The 15,753-nt window shown below is 48.3% G+C and overlaps 2 protein-coding genes across 9 annotated transcripts in view; one reads left to right on the top strand and one right to left on the bottom strand.

The window, feature by feature from the left end:
* The first annotated feature begins 28 nt into the window (after window positions 1–28).
* MSTO1 (misato mitochondrial distribution and morphology regulator 1) lies at window positions 29–4,393 on the top strand. Its single transcript, XM_056322590.1, has 12 exons — window positions 29–180; window positions 500–614; window positions 700–1,008; window positions 1,205–1,343; window positions 1,450–1,567; window positions 1,656–1,790; window positions 1,891–2,043; window positions 2,595–2,726; window positions 2,878–3,062; window positions 3,295–3,393; window positions 3,489–3,607; window positions 3,866–4,393. Exons 1-12 carry the CDS (start codon window positions 106–108, stop codon window positions 4,102–4,104), a joined length of 1,818 nt encoding a protein of 605 aa, XP_056178565.1. The 5' UTR covers window positions 29–105; the 3' UTR covers window positions 4,105–4,393.
* LOC130141518 (GON-4-like protein) overlaps window positions 4,091–15,753 on the bottom strand; it is a 32,145-nt gene continuing 20,482 nt past the window's right edge. For 5 of the 8 annotated variants that reach the window (XM_056322520.1, XM_056322518.1, XM_056322524.1 and 2 more), the window contains 12 exons: window positions 13,400–15,142; window positions 12,576–12,819; window positions 11,391–11,572; window positions 10,675–10,872; window positions 9,992–10,135; window positions 9,370–9,513; window positions 8,933–9,052; window positions 8,534–8,647; window positions 7,834–8,041; window positions 6,126–6,912; window positions 5,560–5,662; window positions 4,091–4,961 (listed from right to left, as the gene is read on the bottom strand). In XM_056322520.1, coding sequence (XP_056178495.1) covers window positions 4,812–4,961; window positions 5,560–5,662; window positions 6,126–6,912; window positions 7,834–8,041; window positions 8,534–8,647; window positions 8,933–9,052; window positions 9,370–9,513; window positions 9,992–10,135; window positions 10,675–10,872; window positions 11,391–11,572; window positions 12,576–12,819; window positions 13,400–15,142 — 4,137 coding nt within the window. In that variant the 3' untranslated portion in view covers window positions 4,091–4,811. Of the gene's footprint in view, window positions 4,962–5,559; window positions 5,663–6,125; window positions 6,913–7,833; window positions 8,042–8,533; window positions 8,648–8,932; window positions 9,053–9,369; window positions 9,514–9,991; window positions 10,136–10,674; window positions 10,873–11,390; window positions 11,573–12,575; window positions 12,820–13,399; window positions 15,143–15,753 lie in introns of those variants that run through there. The other 3 variants (XM_056322519.1, XM_056322521.1, XM_056322522.1) reach the window with 3 other exon arrangements.

Here is a 15,753-nt window from a genome sequence, read left to right as displayed (position 1 = left end):
CGCTGTCGCTGTCGCTGTCTCTGTCGCTGTCGCGGGCGGGGGGCGGGGCGGGGGGCGGTCCCGTGACGCGCTTCCTGCGCGTGGCGGCGGCGGCGGCGCGGGGCGATGCCGGGGGAGGCGGTGACGCTGCAGCTGGGGCAGTACGCGGGCTGCGTGGGCGCCCACTGGTGGGGGCTGCAGGTGCGGGGGGACGCGGGGGCGATCGGGAACAGCACCGGCGGGGAGAGACTGGGGCGGTGGGGGGCGCTGGGGGTCGGGGCCGGGACCGGGAGCGGGGGGGTACGGGCGGGGACAGTGACGGGCGCCGGGGCGAGGAGTGGAGAGGGGCCCTGGGCGAGCTGGGAGGGTGGTCGGGGCCGGGGCGGGGAGGGGGAGGGCGGCGCAGCAGGCCTGGGGGGGGGGGGGGGGAAGCACCGGGGCTGGGGGGGGGGGGGGGGGGGGGGGCGCCGGGGGCGGGAGAGGCCGGGGCATAGGCCTGACACCCCCCGCGCCCCCGCAGGCCGCCGCGCTGCGCAGCCCCGCTGATGGCGCCGAGCTCCGCGCCGCCGCGCTGCTGCGGGCCGGGGGCGGCCGGGAGGCGGCCACGCCGCGGCTGGTAGCGCTGGAGCTGAAAGGTACCGGGGCCGGGACCAGCACCGGGGGTGGGAGTGGCGGGGGCGGCACCGGGACCGGCCCCGCCGTGACCCGCCCTTTTTGCAGGCGGCGTGGGCGCGCTGCGGCCCGGGGGGCGCGGGCCCGGAGGCGCCGGTGGCCTGGTGAGTGCGGGCGGGGGGGCCGGGGGACGCGGGGGGGGCCGGGGGCTGCCGGCAGCTGCCGCCCGTTTGCCTTGCAGGGCTGGGCCGGTGGCCGCCTACCTGGATCGCGCCTCGGCCGGGGGCTCCGCGCCGCGGGACACCGGCAGCCACACGGCGAGGACCAAGCCCCTCGGCCCGGCGCCCCCCCGTGACCCTCTCCCGGTGACCCCGCAGGACGCCGGTGCCTCGGGAAGAGCGAGCGCCGCGGCCCCAGGTGCGGGGGCGCCGGGTTCTGAGCCACGCCGAGACCAGGCAGGGCCGGACGAGGGGCACGGGGGGTGCGGGGCCGCAGGAGGGTGGGTCCCCGAGCCGCGAAGGGCTGAAGCCGCAGGCTGGGACCAGGAGCTGGGTTTGCTTTATTCGGGGGGTGCGCGGAGCTGGAGACCTTCGCTCACCCCATCTCCTTCCAGGCGTGGCTCTGGCCCCTGCGCCCCTCGTCGCCCCCGGGGAGGTTTCCTCGGGCGCCTGCGTGCAGCTCTGGTCTGATTACCTCAACGTGCACTTGCATCCCCGGAGCCTCTACGTCATCCGCCAGTACATGCACGATGGGTGCGTCCAGGAGCTTTGGGCATCGCTTCCAGAAGGATCTTGCCTTTGCCTTCAGGGAAAAATCAGGAGGGGACACAAGCTTTTCCCCCCTTTTTTTTCCCCTTAGGGACTGCGGTTGCCTGGAAGCCTTTGGACAAGGTGAAAGTCTCCTGCAGGATCCCAGCTGCTTGGAGGAGCTGGAAGATCGGTTGCACTTTTATGTTGAAGAGTGCGATTACCTGCAGGTTTGACACGGCCCGAACAGCCGTTTCTCTCAGGAACCTTTCGGCTCAAGATCAATTGACTCTCTGATGCTGCCTTCATATTACACAGGGGTTTCAAGTCCTGTGTGACCTACACAATGGATTCTCTGGAGTCGGTGCCAAGGTGACAGAACTGCTCTGCGATGAATATTCAGGAAAAGGAATCCTGACCTGGGGCTTGACTCCCGTCATGAGTAACATGGGAGTAAGTAAACAACAAGGAAAACCAAGAACCGGTGCCGCTTTTGTGCCCAGTGCAGATTCGACCACGGCTTGGTTGTGTCTTTGACTCCTTTTCCCTCCAGGATGCTCAGAAGAATTTGTACAGACTGATGAACACAGCCCTGGGAATTGTCCGTCTCTCCAGCCACAGCTCGCTCTTCTGCCCCCTGTCACTCAGTGGGAGCCTTGGGATCAAGCCACAACCTCCCGTTGCATTTCCATATATAAACTACAACGTATGTACCACATACAGTGGCTTTACCTGGAGCCACCACATGCCTTGGCTGGCTTTCACCTTTTTCAGATGTACTGCTCCAAGTGTTTTCTGCAGCTGTGTGTTTTTAGCAAGTTTTTTTCATGAGGGTGTTCTGCTAAGCAGAGGTTTTCCTCCCTGCTTTTTTCACCGAGGCTTAACTGCCAACTTCTCATTCCCATGTTTTTTTCATACTTCTAAAAACACTAGCACGTTCCCTTTTTTGCAGCCTTTCCGTTGGTGCGCTGTCTTCGCTTTCGGCACTGAAAAAAATGCTTTACCGCAGCGTTTGTCACATGTGGAGTACGTAACTCCAGCCTTGTCTGAGCGCTAAGAAGCTGCCAATAGGAGGACTAGAAACAGATCATTTGTTAGCAAACGGTTGACTTGCTTACCCCACACCTGAAAAAACCATTAAACACAACCTGCAGAAACCCCATAGTTTACAACGTGCATCAGTTAAATATACAAAAATCTGTTAAGGAAGATGAATTTAACTTGTCCTGTAAGTCTTCCATTTTTCTCACTCCACAGGCATCGCTGAACTACCACAGCAGCGCTATTTTGGCGGCAGCGCTCGATACCCTCACTGCTCCTTACCGGCTCCATTCCTCTCAGGGCTCTATGATGCACCTTGCCGACACACTGAACTTCTCTGGGAGAAAGGTAATGGCACAGACAACCCTGATCCTTTCGGCTCTCCCTGAACTACTGCTCTGAGCAGGAGCTGGTGTTCTGCTCCACATCCACGCACACGTAACGGGATATGGGGAGCGTGCTCTGGATCGTGACGTGTCACCTCCTCTCCGACTCGTAGGTTGTAGCTGCGTGGGCTTCAGTTCCCTTTCCTGCCCGATGTGGTTACTCGCTCCCCGATACTTTATGTGCCTACCAGCAGGATGTGCCCTGGAAGCTTCTGTCTTCATGTAGGGAGCAAAAGGTCAGCCACTGTTTTGCTCAGTCTGTTGTGCTACGAGGAATCTGCAAAGAAAGTCCCACCAGGTAATCGGCGCTCGAGCTGCATGCTCCCCTTCAGAGCTCTGGCACTCCCAACAGCAGCGGTTTCTTACAAAAGTGAATCGTCATCCTTCTGTTGGGAGTGTCAGCGGAAGGGCCAGGGTGAAGTCTGGCGATACACGACCAGCTTTGCAGCAGAGCAGCTAAAACGCAGCTGACACTGACGTTTTCAGTCAAGTCCCCAGGATAAGCCATGAATTGCTTTTCTCTGCAGCAGCCGTCCAGGAGAGCTGCCCCCTTCACCGCTGCACGCCTGCGGGAGCACCGAGCAGATCCTGCAGTGTTACCTGCATGCAGCGTTCCCCGGGGCATTCAGGTTGGCGACGGGCTTTTTTATACACCAGGGAACGCGGCCTGGAGAATGAAGGCAGAGCGGCGTTCGCATAACTCCACTTGCCTTCTCCCTTACAGCACAGCCCACGTGCTTGAGCAGCCGTGTCATACCCTACCTCCGTACCCCCAGTTTTTTTCTCCGCTTCTGACCAGACAAGGCTTCCTCCTGAACAAACCTCCTGGTTATTCCTCAGCAGGTAAGTACCCCTTAATCTTACTTTGCAAGAGGAAGCAATCACATGAGGGCAGCAGGGTCTAACACAGGTGAAGAGAAGTATTTTAAAAAAAAAAAAAAAAGCGCAAAAACAGTTGAGTGTTTGTAGAGCAAAAATTATGAGTGTTAAGCAACTCTTAAGCTCTGCTGAGTTCAAGTAAAGCAACTGCTTGTAAAGTAGGATAGGGCAGGGCAGCAAAGTTTGATCAATTTATTTACAGAGAGATGTTTTTCCCTGCAGCTGTTGAAAGCATCCCTGTGCTCGCAGCCCTGCAGTCCTCGCCGGTTTTGCACACGCTGCTCTACAGCCTGTACAAGGATGTGCGGAAGCTGAACATGGGGCGATGGGCCAGCTTCTTCTCTGCTGGGGTGGAGCCAGATGACTTCCAGGAGGCCTTAGAGGAGCTAAGAACTCTATCCCAGTGCTATGAAACAGGGTTGGAAGCAGATGAATCTGAAGATGAAGCAGATTCAGACTAACATCTTTATTACTAAAGAGTGGAAGGAGGAGTATCGTTCAAGTCATTTCCAAAATAAAGGGACTGGCTTTAAAGGTGGCCCAACTGCTACTTTCTCTTAGTTTCTTAAAAGCCCTGTTGCAAAGGCTGGCTTAAATACTCCAGCTCCTTGCAGTTGTGTTGTAAAGGAAGAAAGCTGCTTTTTGGAGGTTGTTTTTGTATGTTTGGGGTTGTTTTTTAAAACTTTGCAAAGTGAATTTACTCTGCCTGTTAGAGTAAGACCACACAATAAATACAGAATTTGGATTGTACGTGGGAAAGTCACAATCAACACAGGGGGAAAAACTTACAAAAAAACCATGTGTTTGTCCCACATGAAAACAGACATCTTATGATACAGTATTTACATGTTCTTTTCAAAAGCTGGTGGCCCAGTCTTCACTACAGAGCAAGGTCAGTGTCCACAAGCATCAGTTCTGTCAAAGCTCCCCATGCAGGCCCTAGGGGACGTTACCACCCTAACACCATTCTTCATTCCTTTAGCTTGATGCAGATGAAGTGCAGCTTGTCAAAAGTGTAGCAGGAAAGTGAAGGGGAAAAAAACCCAACAGGTGCTATCTTAAGTACCTGGGCAAGCATTTTTCCTTTAGGCACAGCACCTGTCTAGCAGCAAACTGGCAAACAACTCTCCTTCTGATGCAGTCGGTAGCTTATCAAGCCAGAAAAACCTTAGTCATCAGGTTCTTCCTCAGAAAGCAGAAGATCTTTATCTGACAACTGGTCTGTGTTACTGGTACTAGTTGCATCCTCCTCATCTTCAGAGCTCCCATCACAGGATGTATGAAACAGCCTCATCAGTTCTCTGAACCTGTGGGATACCTGAAGAACAAGGGAAATGCAACATGAGTAGTGACCTAAAAGGTGGTAGGAAATAGAACTTGCCTATTATGAAGTTCAAGGTGTTTTGTGCCTTTACATTTAAAAAAACCCCCCACAATCACATTTTGTGCGAGATTCAGTCATGAAGGGATAGAGAAAGAGAAGAGCACTGGGGGGTTTCTGTTTTCTTTGGAAGAACAGTTATACTCCCCTGACTTGCAGGGAGAAAAACTGGCAGTTTGGAAAGGTTCTTAGGCAGTGATGTGGAGAAGGTGAAGAGACCAAACCCAGTGGATGCCTTGTACTGAAGCAGGCGGCTGAAGACCCAAGGAGCGGTCACTGAAGCTCCCCTGGTACCAAATGTAAGGCTGGAGTTACCAGTGGTAAATGTTGTACAAAGGACCACGGCAGTCACGATTTTGGGCTCCACCAGAACAGATCAGGGTTGGGTTTGGGTTTGCTTTTTATTTGCAATTGGGATTATTTTCCTCTGATGCAGCATCAAAGTGAAGTCTGGGAAATGAGCACGACAGCAAACCTCCACCCCCTCTGCCCGTTCACTGCAGCAGCTGCAAGCTTCTCCACACCAACCCCTCACCTCACTAGCAGTCTTGTTGCCCAGTTTCTGCGAGATGGCATGGAAGGTTTCCAGATGGGCTCCTTTCTCCTGACAGGTGGTGAGGATGACTCTGTCAGCCTCCCTGCAAAACGGTACAGTAGCTATGAAACTGCTGAAAACAAGTGTTGACGCACTTCAACCACCACAAGCCCGAGAGGCTTGTTCCTGGGTAAGGGTAACGATCACAGAGCAAGCCCTGCAGGCTGCTCCCTTGACTGCTACTACGTGCCAGCAGTCACGAGACACAGTTCTAAGCAGAGCTGCATTTAGCCTCTTTTTAAGCTTTTTGAAGGAGAGAAAAAAATAATTCTTTCCCAGCCTGAAGTACTACAATAATTACAGTGCCACAGACAGACAGAATTTCTCACAGGCCCAGGATGGCAGCTGTCAGGCTGCGGTTAGAGGAAATGAGGCAGGAACATTCAAAGAAAGGGCAGATCACATTAGGAAATGGGAATACAAAATGAAAATAAAAGGATCTTCTTTAATATGAAGACTGAAGCCAAATACCGAATGCATGAAGGATGCAGTTCAGGCAGATGTACCTGGTCCAGAGGACAACCTTCTCCCCCGTCGAGCTGACCTTGCTGTTCTTAGCGCACACAGTTGCTTCTGTGATTCGCTGCTGTTGCTGTTCCTCTTCCTTCTGCCCCAGGGAGGCAGTAACCACTCCGTATTCCAGCTGCTCAGAATGCTGATGCACCTGGAAGCAGTTGTTTGCATTTGACTTTAACCTGTTCTCCAGAAAATTTCCAGTGCAGCCCATATCATCTGTTTCCAACATGCAGTTATCAGGGGACTGAGAGCTGCAGCTCTTACCCAGTGTCGGTTTTCTACCCGGTGTTATCCAACCCTGCTTTGCTTCAGGTTTTCCTTCCAGAGGCAAAGGCGGTCCCTCAAAGTCTTTCATACCTGATTTTGAAGCGTGACCAAAGACAGGGAGCTTATCTGATGAATCAGAATGAAGCCCTTCAGTCTGACACAAACTCCTTCCAGAAGAGGAACTAGGTCCCGTTAAACCTTTCACTGCAGCAGAGCGAGAGGACAGCAGATCTCTGCTCGGCCCAGCAGAAACAGCTGCGTTTCCTGGCTGCTGCTGGCTTAGTCCCTCACCTCCCGCAGTGCAAGGGCAGTCTTTGGTTTCTTGAGGTAGTTTTAGAGTAGGTTTTTGTAGATGTGTCCACCTGGGGCCAGTGGCAGAAGAGTCACTGTCCTGTGCAGCATTCACAACAGCACCGACACCTGCTTCTTGAACCTGACTGTCAGGCAGTGCAGCTTTTTCAGAAGAGGCATGTCTGCTGGAGACGATCTTTCCTTCCAGGTGAGATCCTGCTAAGAAATCCAAACAAGAAGCATTTGCTGTTAGCAAGAAAAACTTCTGGAGACTTCATTCATTTAATTTTTAGGGGATTTTTTTTAAAAAAATACGATTCTAGAGCATAATGCTGTAAATGAGAACAATATTTAGGAGCAGCTTTGTAATTTTATCTGCAGTTTACCCATCCTGTACTTCGAAGACAGTACTCTGCAGTCAATTTTCTTCACCACTGTGGGTTTCTTCACCAGCTGCTCCGTGAAGAAGTGATGAACACACGAAAAAGCTTAAGCACATTGCCCAGAACAAAATTCTCAAGTGAAACAGATGTTGGTGCTCTTGGCACCCTATTTACAAAACCACTATAAACTAGATGTCAGGTTGCATCGCATTTAAACCGCTCCATTTAACCTGTGCGGCGCCTCCAACAGTAGCATTAACTGAGAGATTGTTACTGAAGGAAGGAAGAGATCTCTCAGGTTGTTTATCCGGTAATAATTATATTTCCTTTTGTCTGTACCAGACTGAAGGAAAAACAAGTAGCATGAAGGAGATCATTTAAAGGAAGATTTGAGAGATGGTGATTTTGAATTGTAGTGCTAAAATGAAAACTGGAATAAAAAAACCCAGTATCATGGACTGGTAGTACTGGGAATCAGACTAGTATGTTAGCAAGAGAAGCTTAAATGGACTGATCATCCTGAAAAGGGGAGAATATATCGCTAGTCAAGAAAGCTTTTTTTGAAGGGAATCCTCTGGATATATGTGTGTTTACAGCATCCAGAGTGGATGAACACAAGGGGGAAAATGAAAAGAATAGTATTAGAAGTTCTCATTATCTCAATGAGTTTGCATTGGGAAGTCCTATACCTATTTTCATTTGTGTGAACCAGTTTGGAGATGAACGACCTACCTGCCCGCACACGACTTTCACATACCTGAGGCCAGAGAGTCCACTTTCCTAGACATGGGTTTTGTTTTGCTCTGGAAATCCTCTCCCTCATTTCTGTTCTCCAGGCTTTCTTCTGCAGGTTCCTTAGACATTCCAGAATCCTTCCCTTCAGGCTGAGGACTTGATTCTTGCTGAACAAGGCTTGCAGTCAGCTCTGGAGAATCTTTATTTTTATAAAATTTGTTTTCACACACCTGCAAATCAATGTATAGGCATATAGTTACAGGTGTGGTGTACCAGCCCAAACCTAACATCTCGGCCTTTGCTTCCCAAGCGTTCCTTGACCCTAACAAAGGCTTCAGTTTGGCAATATGTTTGCATTTAAGAAAGCTGAATCTTTTATATTCTTATGAACAGGCACAGTTCTTTTCACATAGTGGCCACGCAAGCATCTTCCACTTAAAAAAAGCCTAGTCTTAAACTCAAAAGAACATAAAACACACTATTATTTAGCACAGCAAGGAGGGGCAGCAGGAAGTGAGCACGAGATAGAGAGGGGAAGGCCAGGTAGTGTGGTCAGGGCTCCAAAGAGGGAGACACCACTGGTCACCTTTTGATTTAACTTGCTTCCTCAGCACATTATTTCGGAGACATGAGACCCAAGGCTGGGCAGATCATCACAACGTGGGGACCCTCAGCGGGACTCCTTTCACTCACCACTCCAGTGACTTGGCCTATCAACTAACCTTACTACTACAATGGCTGCAGGTCCTCCTTTTGCTTTTCTTTAGCTTGAGATCGCTACTCCCTTCATGGCAGGAACATGAACATTCCTTCATCCCATCTACCCACTCGACCTCCTGGAAACAGACATACTGCAGCTGACAAACGTGCATGTACACAAAGACAACAGTCAGGGGAATGTTTACCCCAGAGGGAGCCAGGAAGGGCTGAGTGGCGCTCTGCGTACACCCGGAGAAGTAAAGCAATTATGCTGCTGGCAAGAAAAGCACAATGGAAACATTTCAATCCCCTTTCTTCAAATCCTTCTGTTGTCATGCCTCTTGATAAGACACATTTACCCTCACGGGCATGCATTTGTTCAGAGTCCAGACATGTGGACTAATGAGATACCTCAGGCCCACCTTGTCATTGTTCTGGCCTCCGATCTCCTTCCGCTTCTTATTTTTCGAGGCTGCATGCATCTTGGGGGGTTCATCCTCCTCTTCTACATCTGGCAAAGACACCTCTTCAAACCCATCGAACTACAAAAAAAGGAAACACACAAAACCTGCTCTTATCATGACAGCTCTTCAGCAGACCAGACTTTGTTTTCCCCATGAATTTCTGAATACTGAGCATAGTTCCAGGACAAGACAAGTTCAATTATGTTAGAAGAGACATAAATGCTGTAAAAAAAAAAATAAAAATCTGAAAACTCTGCTTCAGTCCACCAACAGTTATCTAACTGTGCTGCTTCCCTCTCTCTGGAAATGCAGCCTCAATCAGAGTTCTTCAAGTTCCAACATGTCTAGTATTTCTGCTTTTATCTTTCCTGGTCTTGGGGAAAAGATTGCTCCACCTCATACTCCTTCTCTTCTGTCCAGTTGATCTCCTCAAAGTCTCCCATGCGACTGGCTGAGGGACGCAAGTGATCAAAGAAAATGGAGAACTCATCCTGCAAGTGGTCATGTCCTTTCAACAGCTGCCACATTTGGGTCTTCAGCTGAAAGAGAGAAATCCAGAGAAAATGAGTGTTTCATTCCATGTTGTCACGTTCTTCTCAGAAGGATTTCTGAAAGCAAGTGGAACATCAAGGCTTATCAAACCTCCAATATGGAAGTTTATGCTTGCATTGGTACTATTTCATGAGTATTTTGAGATCATTCCACATCCAGCTATCAAATTACCATGGAAATATCCCTCCAAAGTTCTAGGCAGGCTCTGTGAGAGGCACTAAGGTAAAATTTCACCTGCAAGACGGTAAAAGCAAGGTGGAGGTAGGAGAGAGGAGGCACACAGGTCAGTTAAATGTAAAGCCTCTTGAAGAGACAGCTTCGATTTTCTACCATGCCCCACAGAGGGACATAGCACACCTGATAAACTCCTGGGTCTCAGAGCAGCCCGTGGGAACAGTGAAGCAGGCCAGCTAATTGCATTCCCAGGGTTTTTGCGGGAAAGGAGATACCTGAATGCCCAATTACCTCTGCAATCTCCTGGGGAAGGCAGTCTGCACAGCTCTGCAGAACTTTGATGATCTTTTGATGGTGGGCAGGATTTTCAGCAAAACAAATCTCCAGCTGCCTGAGGAACTTCCGGCTTTTTTCAAATGCTTGCTGCTCTTCAAACTGACCAAAAGAAAAAGATTCACCCCTCACATTCAAGAACATATTTCCAAGCATCTCTAGCTGGCTTCAGCAAACTATAAAATGCCTGTCTTGCTTTTTGTTTTCCATTTGTATTGATGCCCGCTGCAAAACTGGGAAGAGGCTGACAAAGAGAAATAAGACTTTGTACAATCAATACTTAAGTGAGCTATAGAGTTTTGCTTGAACCACTTGCACATAAGGTAAGAGAATCCAGAAAGAAAGTAACAGGTGAAAACCTCTGTCTCACAAAGTGGAAGGCTGATCTGAGAGAGACTTGCAGTACCTGCACACCGTCTCTGCAGTCAGGTTCTATGACCTAACTGGGAAAGGCCAGTCCTCCACAGTAATACTTCGTACGAGACTTAAAACAAACACTTTTCAATTCTGATTAATAAAACAGCAAGGTAAGCAAATGATTTACCAGCTGTTTACCTTCCTTGCCCTAGAAAGAATTCCTTATTCTTTCACTCCCACACAAGCCTGCTTAAAATTTGCTCTCCTTCTCTAATTCTACCTACCAATCCACACTCCAAAGCTTGTTCTGGTAAGAGAAAGGCAGCAAAATCTGTGAGCAACTGTGGCCAGTCATGCAATAGTTTCTGTAAAGTGGAATAGAGATCCACAGCTGTTCGCTTGTCCGTGCTGATCTCAAACTCATAGATAACGCGAAGAAAGTCTTCGTACTTCCCAGGAACATGTTGCAAGGCTTCACGCACCTGGAAAGAGCAAGACACTTTCACACGACTACATAACATCCAGGAAGAAAGCAAGTTAATTTAGTAATCTTTGATCTCTTGCTACTCAGAATTTACACAGTGCTTCCAGTTTTGTTGAGCCAACCAAGTCTCCTCCTTTAAGATATATTTGAACTGCTCACAAGAGAGAGGGGAACAAAATCCAAGACTGAAATTCTGAAATTAGGAGGCCAGTGTTGTGGACTGACTGCAGCCAGCAGCTAAGCGCCCCCACGGCCACACATTCCCTGCCTCCCCAGAACAGGACAGGGGAGGGAAGAGGAAAAGCAAAAGCAAGAAAACTCATAGGTCAAGATAAAGACAGCTTAGCAAGTCAAGAACCGCCATTTGGGGTGCTAGGAAGAATGATAACTCGATCCTGACCAGATCCAGCACACCCAGTTAGGACCGGCAGTTATGCGGCTCAGGCATGAACAGAGTTAAGAGGACTCAAAGTATCCGATGTTCCTGCTTCTGGGTTACAAGCCAATCTGGCTTACCCTGGTTAGATAGGCTTGTGCAAATGCCAGATCTTTCTGTTCCCGCAGGGGATCTCTCTCCAGGATGTCTTCATCATACAAGAGGAGCAGTTTAGATGTATCTTTGCTAGCACGAGCCCGTCCCCTCTTATTCCTGGTTCTGTGGGAGCTCCTGCTCTTCCCAGGGGCTTTCATGTTTTCTCCTGTGAAGAAACACAAAGCAAGTTGTACAGGTGCTTTTCATACATTCCCTGGGCTGGCAGACAACTACTCTTCTAGACCGATATTGCAACAGAAAAGCAAGTTTTCAGAGCTAGTGATGAGTTAGCTGCTTACGCTCTCCTGTAATAATAAAATAAAAAAAAAAAAGCGTGTGAGCAATCTGCTTCTCGTGAGTCAGGCTGGCTAACGTATTTTAAATTGGCTGTTTATAGCATCTGATGGGAAAAATCTCTGGATACAGCAACAAACCCATTCTGTTTCTCAGCTAACAATCTACTAAGAACTAATAGATACGTCTACTGCATACCAGGGGCAAAGAAGTCGCGGTGGGTGAACAGAGATACAGTATAAGCATGAGAGCTGGCTGTTAACACTTGCAAATTATTCTTTTAGCTTATTATTTACACAAAGAGAGTTAACATCATAGATAAGTAACTGGTGTCATGTAATATGGAATGTAATAGTGTACCAAGAGTTGCTACATCAAGATTTTTATGTCTTTAGGTTAGGAATCTGTTGGTCTAACGGGCTGAGGTCCACCTCCTCAAGGTGCACTGCTCAAGTTCATCTACTTGCTAGATCCTGTTAAGGTATTATTTTGTTTCATTTATTTTTCCCCCAACATGACCTTGTAACACAAAATTCAATTTGGCAAAAATTTGACTATTTAATATTGTTCTTATATAGGTGTTGAGGATTAACTGACACAAACCACAAATGTTAGACCTGCAAATTTTCGAAGCATAAATGCATTACGATGGACTAAAGACACTCTCTTCACATGCACAAGGGCCTCTGGTAAGAACTGTTTTTACAGAATTGTGACTGTGTTGCAAAATTCGACTTCCAGAGGGACAGCTTAGTGATGCTCAGATACGCTAAGTGAAATTAAACCCAGATAGTTTTCCCCATTGTTCTGCTTCTAACGCAGAGAGCAGCTCTATTTCCCCTTGCCTTCTATCGAAAGAAACGCACGGAACTTACCTGCTGGGATTCTGTGGGCTTCCACCTGCGGGGCAGTCTTTGTCAACGTGAAGGCAGATTTAGGTTCCTCTGATATATCTCCACATATTTCATCATCTTTCTGTGAACTCTCTATTCCTTCCCCTTCCTCCTCCTCCTCTTCCTCAGGCTCAGAGTTGTCTTCCTGGGAATTCTCTTCTTCAGAATCTCCTTCTTGGCTTAAACGTCTCTCTGTTGCAAGCCAAGTAAGTTTTTCCATTGTCTCCTTAGAAAGCAACAACAAAAAAAGTCACATTGTTTTCATCTAGTGTTTGTTTTCATGTCATTCAGTAACTAGCTCGCTCCATTGTAATTCTAACAGCCAATTTCACAGACTGACATCTGACCAACTAGAGGATTCCACTGAAGGGACAGAATTCAGTAATAACCAGAACAGCCTATTTTTGTATCACACACAAAATTAAATTTCAGAATCTGCCACTTACAAAAGCCTTAAGTTAGACGGAACTCCTTAATGATCATCAGGCTTAGAGCAACTGTGACCTGGAAAATAATTTTCCCTTGAAGTACTTCTTATTATAGGACAGCCTCCGTTGAGGAAGTCCTTACAACTGAACAGAATTTAGAACTGTGTATTTGCATGATATTCCCTTAGCTTGGCCTTAAAAAATCTTCCCAGAAAAAACGGTGTCCAATTTCTCTGCAAAACAGCACAATACTGTGCTACTGTATAGTTAACAGTCCAGCCTTTCAACTGGATCCAAAATGCGATTTGCCCTGACTCCACTAGGGTGTTTCAGACATTTGGCATTAGCAAGATTTTTTAAAGTTTTGTTTGCTTTTACCTGAAGTTCTGGCACTGAAAGAATAGATTCTTCTGAGGCTGATGACATTTCTTCATCCTCATCTTGTGTAAAATCATCAAAATCATCTTCTTCCTCTTCTTCTTGTCCTTCTCTTTCTCCTGCAGCTTCAGGGCCAGCTGGTGTCCCAACAGACTGGCCATCAATACTGGACGAATCCTCTGGTCTTCCTAGCGGACTACTAAATTCAGCCTCAACATCTGCTGCGTAAGAAAGATTCTTTGGAGACTCACTGCTTACTTGTGGTCCAGCAACAACACCTGCATCCATCTGCTGTTCACCATGGGGAGTCGACTGCAAAGCCCGTCGTTCTTCTTCTCCCTTCTCCTCACACAAAGCGTGCTGCTCCTTCTTAATTTCTTTCAGGTCATCTGAACATGAACATTCAGCCTCCATGTTCAGCTCCTGACCAAGATCCAGCATGAATTCCTCCTTCACTTCAGCGCATAAGAGATCCCTCTTCTGTACTGGATTCACTTCCTTGGTAGCATCATTGGACTCTTCGGGCTCGATTTTCACCGTTTCATCTGGATCTTCTAAATGAGGCAAAAGGTCCACAGACAAGGGCTCTGAGACATTCTCGTCTCCTTCCACCACTGTCCAGCTACAGCAGTCGCTCTTATTTACCTCTTCCTGACTGCTGTTATTTGAAGTGGAAGGATTTGTACCACACTCCTCCTTGGGGGAGACAGCGGAGCATGAAACGTACAGCTCCGGGGGCTCTGCCTTGGGCTCCACCGTGGGATAGGTACTTTTGTTCTTTCCAGCCAGGCAGGAAGGAACCAGATTCAGCTGTTCTTCGTTTTCACCAACAGATGATGCAGAAAGACCAACAGGGTTAGGAGAGACAATCAACGAAGGGATTGAAGAAGTCACTAGAGGCTGATTTAATGGACATGGGAAAGTGGATGGATTTACCAATAAGGTTGTAACTGGAATAGCCTGAGTGCCTCTACCAACTGTTGTATTTATGGGCTGAATCATATTGCAACCGTTGCCTATATTAACCACTTTCACGGTGGTAGCGGGTACAGTAAGGATCACAGGAGATGGCTGAATCAAAGCCGAAGCCTTTATCAGTGGGGCAGATTTTGTCCCTTTTTTCTTTTGGTATCCCTTACGAACACAAGGTTTGCGTATTTTTGCTCCGGCCAAAGCTGGCAACATCACTTTTGGCTGAAAAGTTACTGGATTTGAGGACACTAGAGCTGGTGGTACCGCAGCTGAGAAAGCTTGTCTGGAGTCTGAATGTGAAGTGGAGAGCACATTCTGGAATTCCAAGCCATCCCCGCTTCCTACCACTGCTGGAACATTTAAAGGCTGCACTCCCGGCACAGTCTGCATAACCGTAGCCGGCTGGATCAGCCGAGGAATCTGAACCATAACTTTGCTGGGAGGAGCTTCTGACTGGGACAACTTCACAGTTTTCTGGATGTTAATAGCGTTGGAACTGGGCTGCAGGCAAGGACTCGGTCGAATGAGAACAGGCTTCAAAGCTGAAGACCTCTGCCTCCTCCATGCTCTCCTAGAGAATCGATTGGCAAGAGGCTTTAGGGTCAGTACTAGTCCCTTTGGCATGAGTAGAGGGTATTTTTCATCACGTTCTGTGTCTGCAGTGTCCTTTCCTGTCCCCAAAAAGACAGATTCTGCATCAGGTGAACCTGGCATCTCCCTGGCATCTTCCGCTAATTGCTTCAGTTCCCTCTGAATGGAGGGCAAGCTTGCCTACAGGGAACAAGAGTTTATTAGTCCAGTCCATAGGCTATTTCTCTATTACAGCCTCCAAACAGCACCACAGAAGGTGACACACACCATCTTGCTTCTAAAAGTGAAGTATTTACTTTCTACTGCTGTATATTAATTTATATTTGCCGTATATTACTTCATATTCATGAGTTTACTCCAAAGCCTTCAAAAGAATCTGAGAGCCAGAAAGACACAACAGAACCAAATTGCTTTGTAAAGGTTCCCTTAATAAATACAAGATTTCGTGGGAAGGAAGCTTCACTGTAACAGTGAAATACAACGGGCAATTAGAGAACTGGATTTCATGGCATCTGGCTCCAATTCTTTCCTCAGATACAGTCCTAGACTGACTCGCAGGCATGGTCACTATACCTCCAACTTAAAAACCCCCACCCCAAACCCCCAGATTCCTTCTCTTCTCTTAGAGGGTGAGGTTTTTAAGGGGGAAGAACACACCCTCTTCTCATGGCTGTAATACAGTGACTGACTGGTAAAGATGGCAACACTGCTAACCGTAAGGCAAGGGTCAGACTACGTTGATTAACAAATTCACAAAGCCAAATAAAACCAACACATCAAACCAGAAACGT

Source organism: Falco biarmicus, chromosome 19 (genome assembly GCF_023638135.1).
Source record: "Falco biarmicus isolate bFalBia1 chromosome 19, bFalBia1.pri, whole genome shotgun sequence".
Taxonomy (NCBI): Eukaryota; Metazoa; Chordata; class Aves; order Falconiformes; family Falconidae; genus Falco; species Falco biarmicus.
The sequence above is the reverse complement of the archived record's forward strand: the minus strand, read 5'-3'. Positions and strand labels throughout refer to the sequence as shown.

Coding starts and splice junctions, on each gene's coding strand:
- MSTO1 (XM_056322590.1), top strand. CDS start 106: ATGCCGGGGGAGGCGGTGACGCTGCAGCTGGGGCAGTACGCGGGCTGC. Junction 1,791..1,890: donor CCGTCATGAGTAACATGGGA/GTAAGTAAACAA, acceptor TTTTCCCTCCAG/GATGCTCAGAAGAATTTGTA. Junction 2,727..2,877: donor TGAACTTCTCTGGGAGAAAG/GTAATGGCACAG, acceptor TCCGACTCGTAG/GTTGTAGCTGCGTGGGCTTC.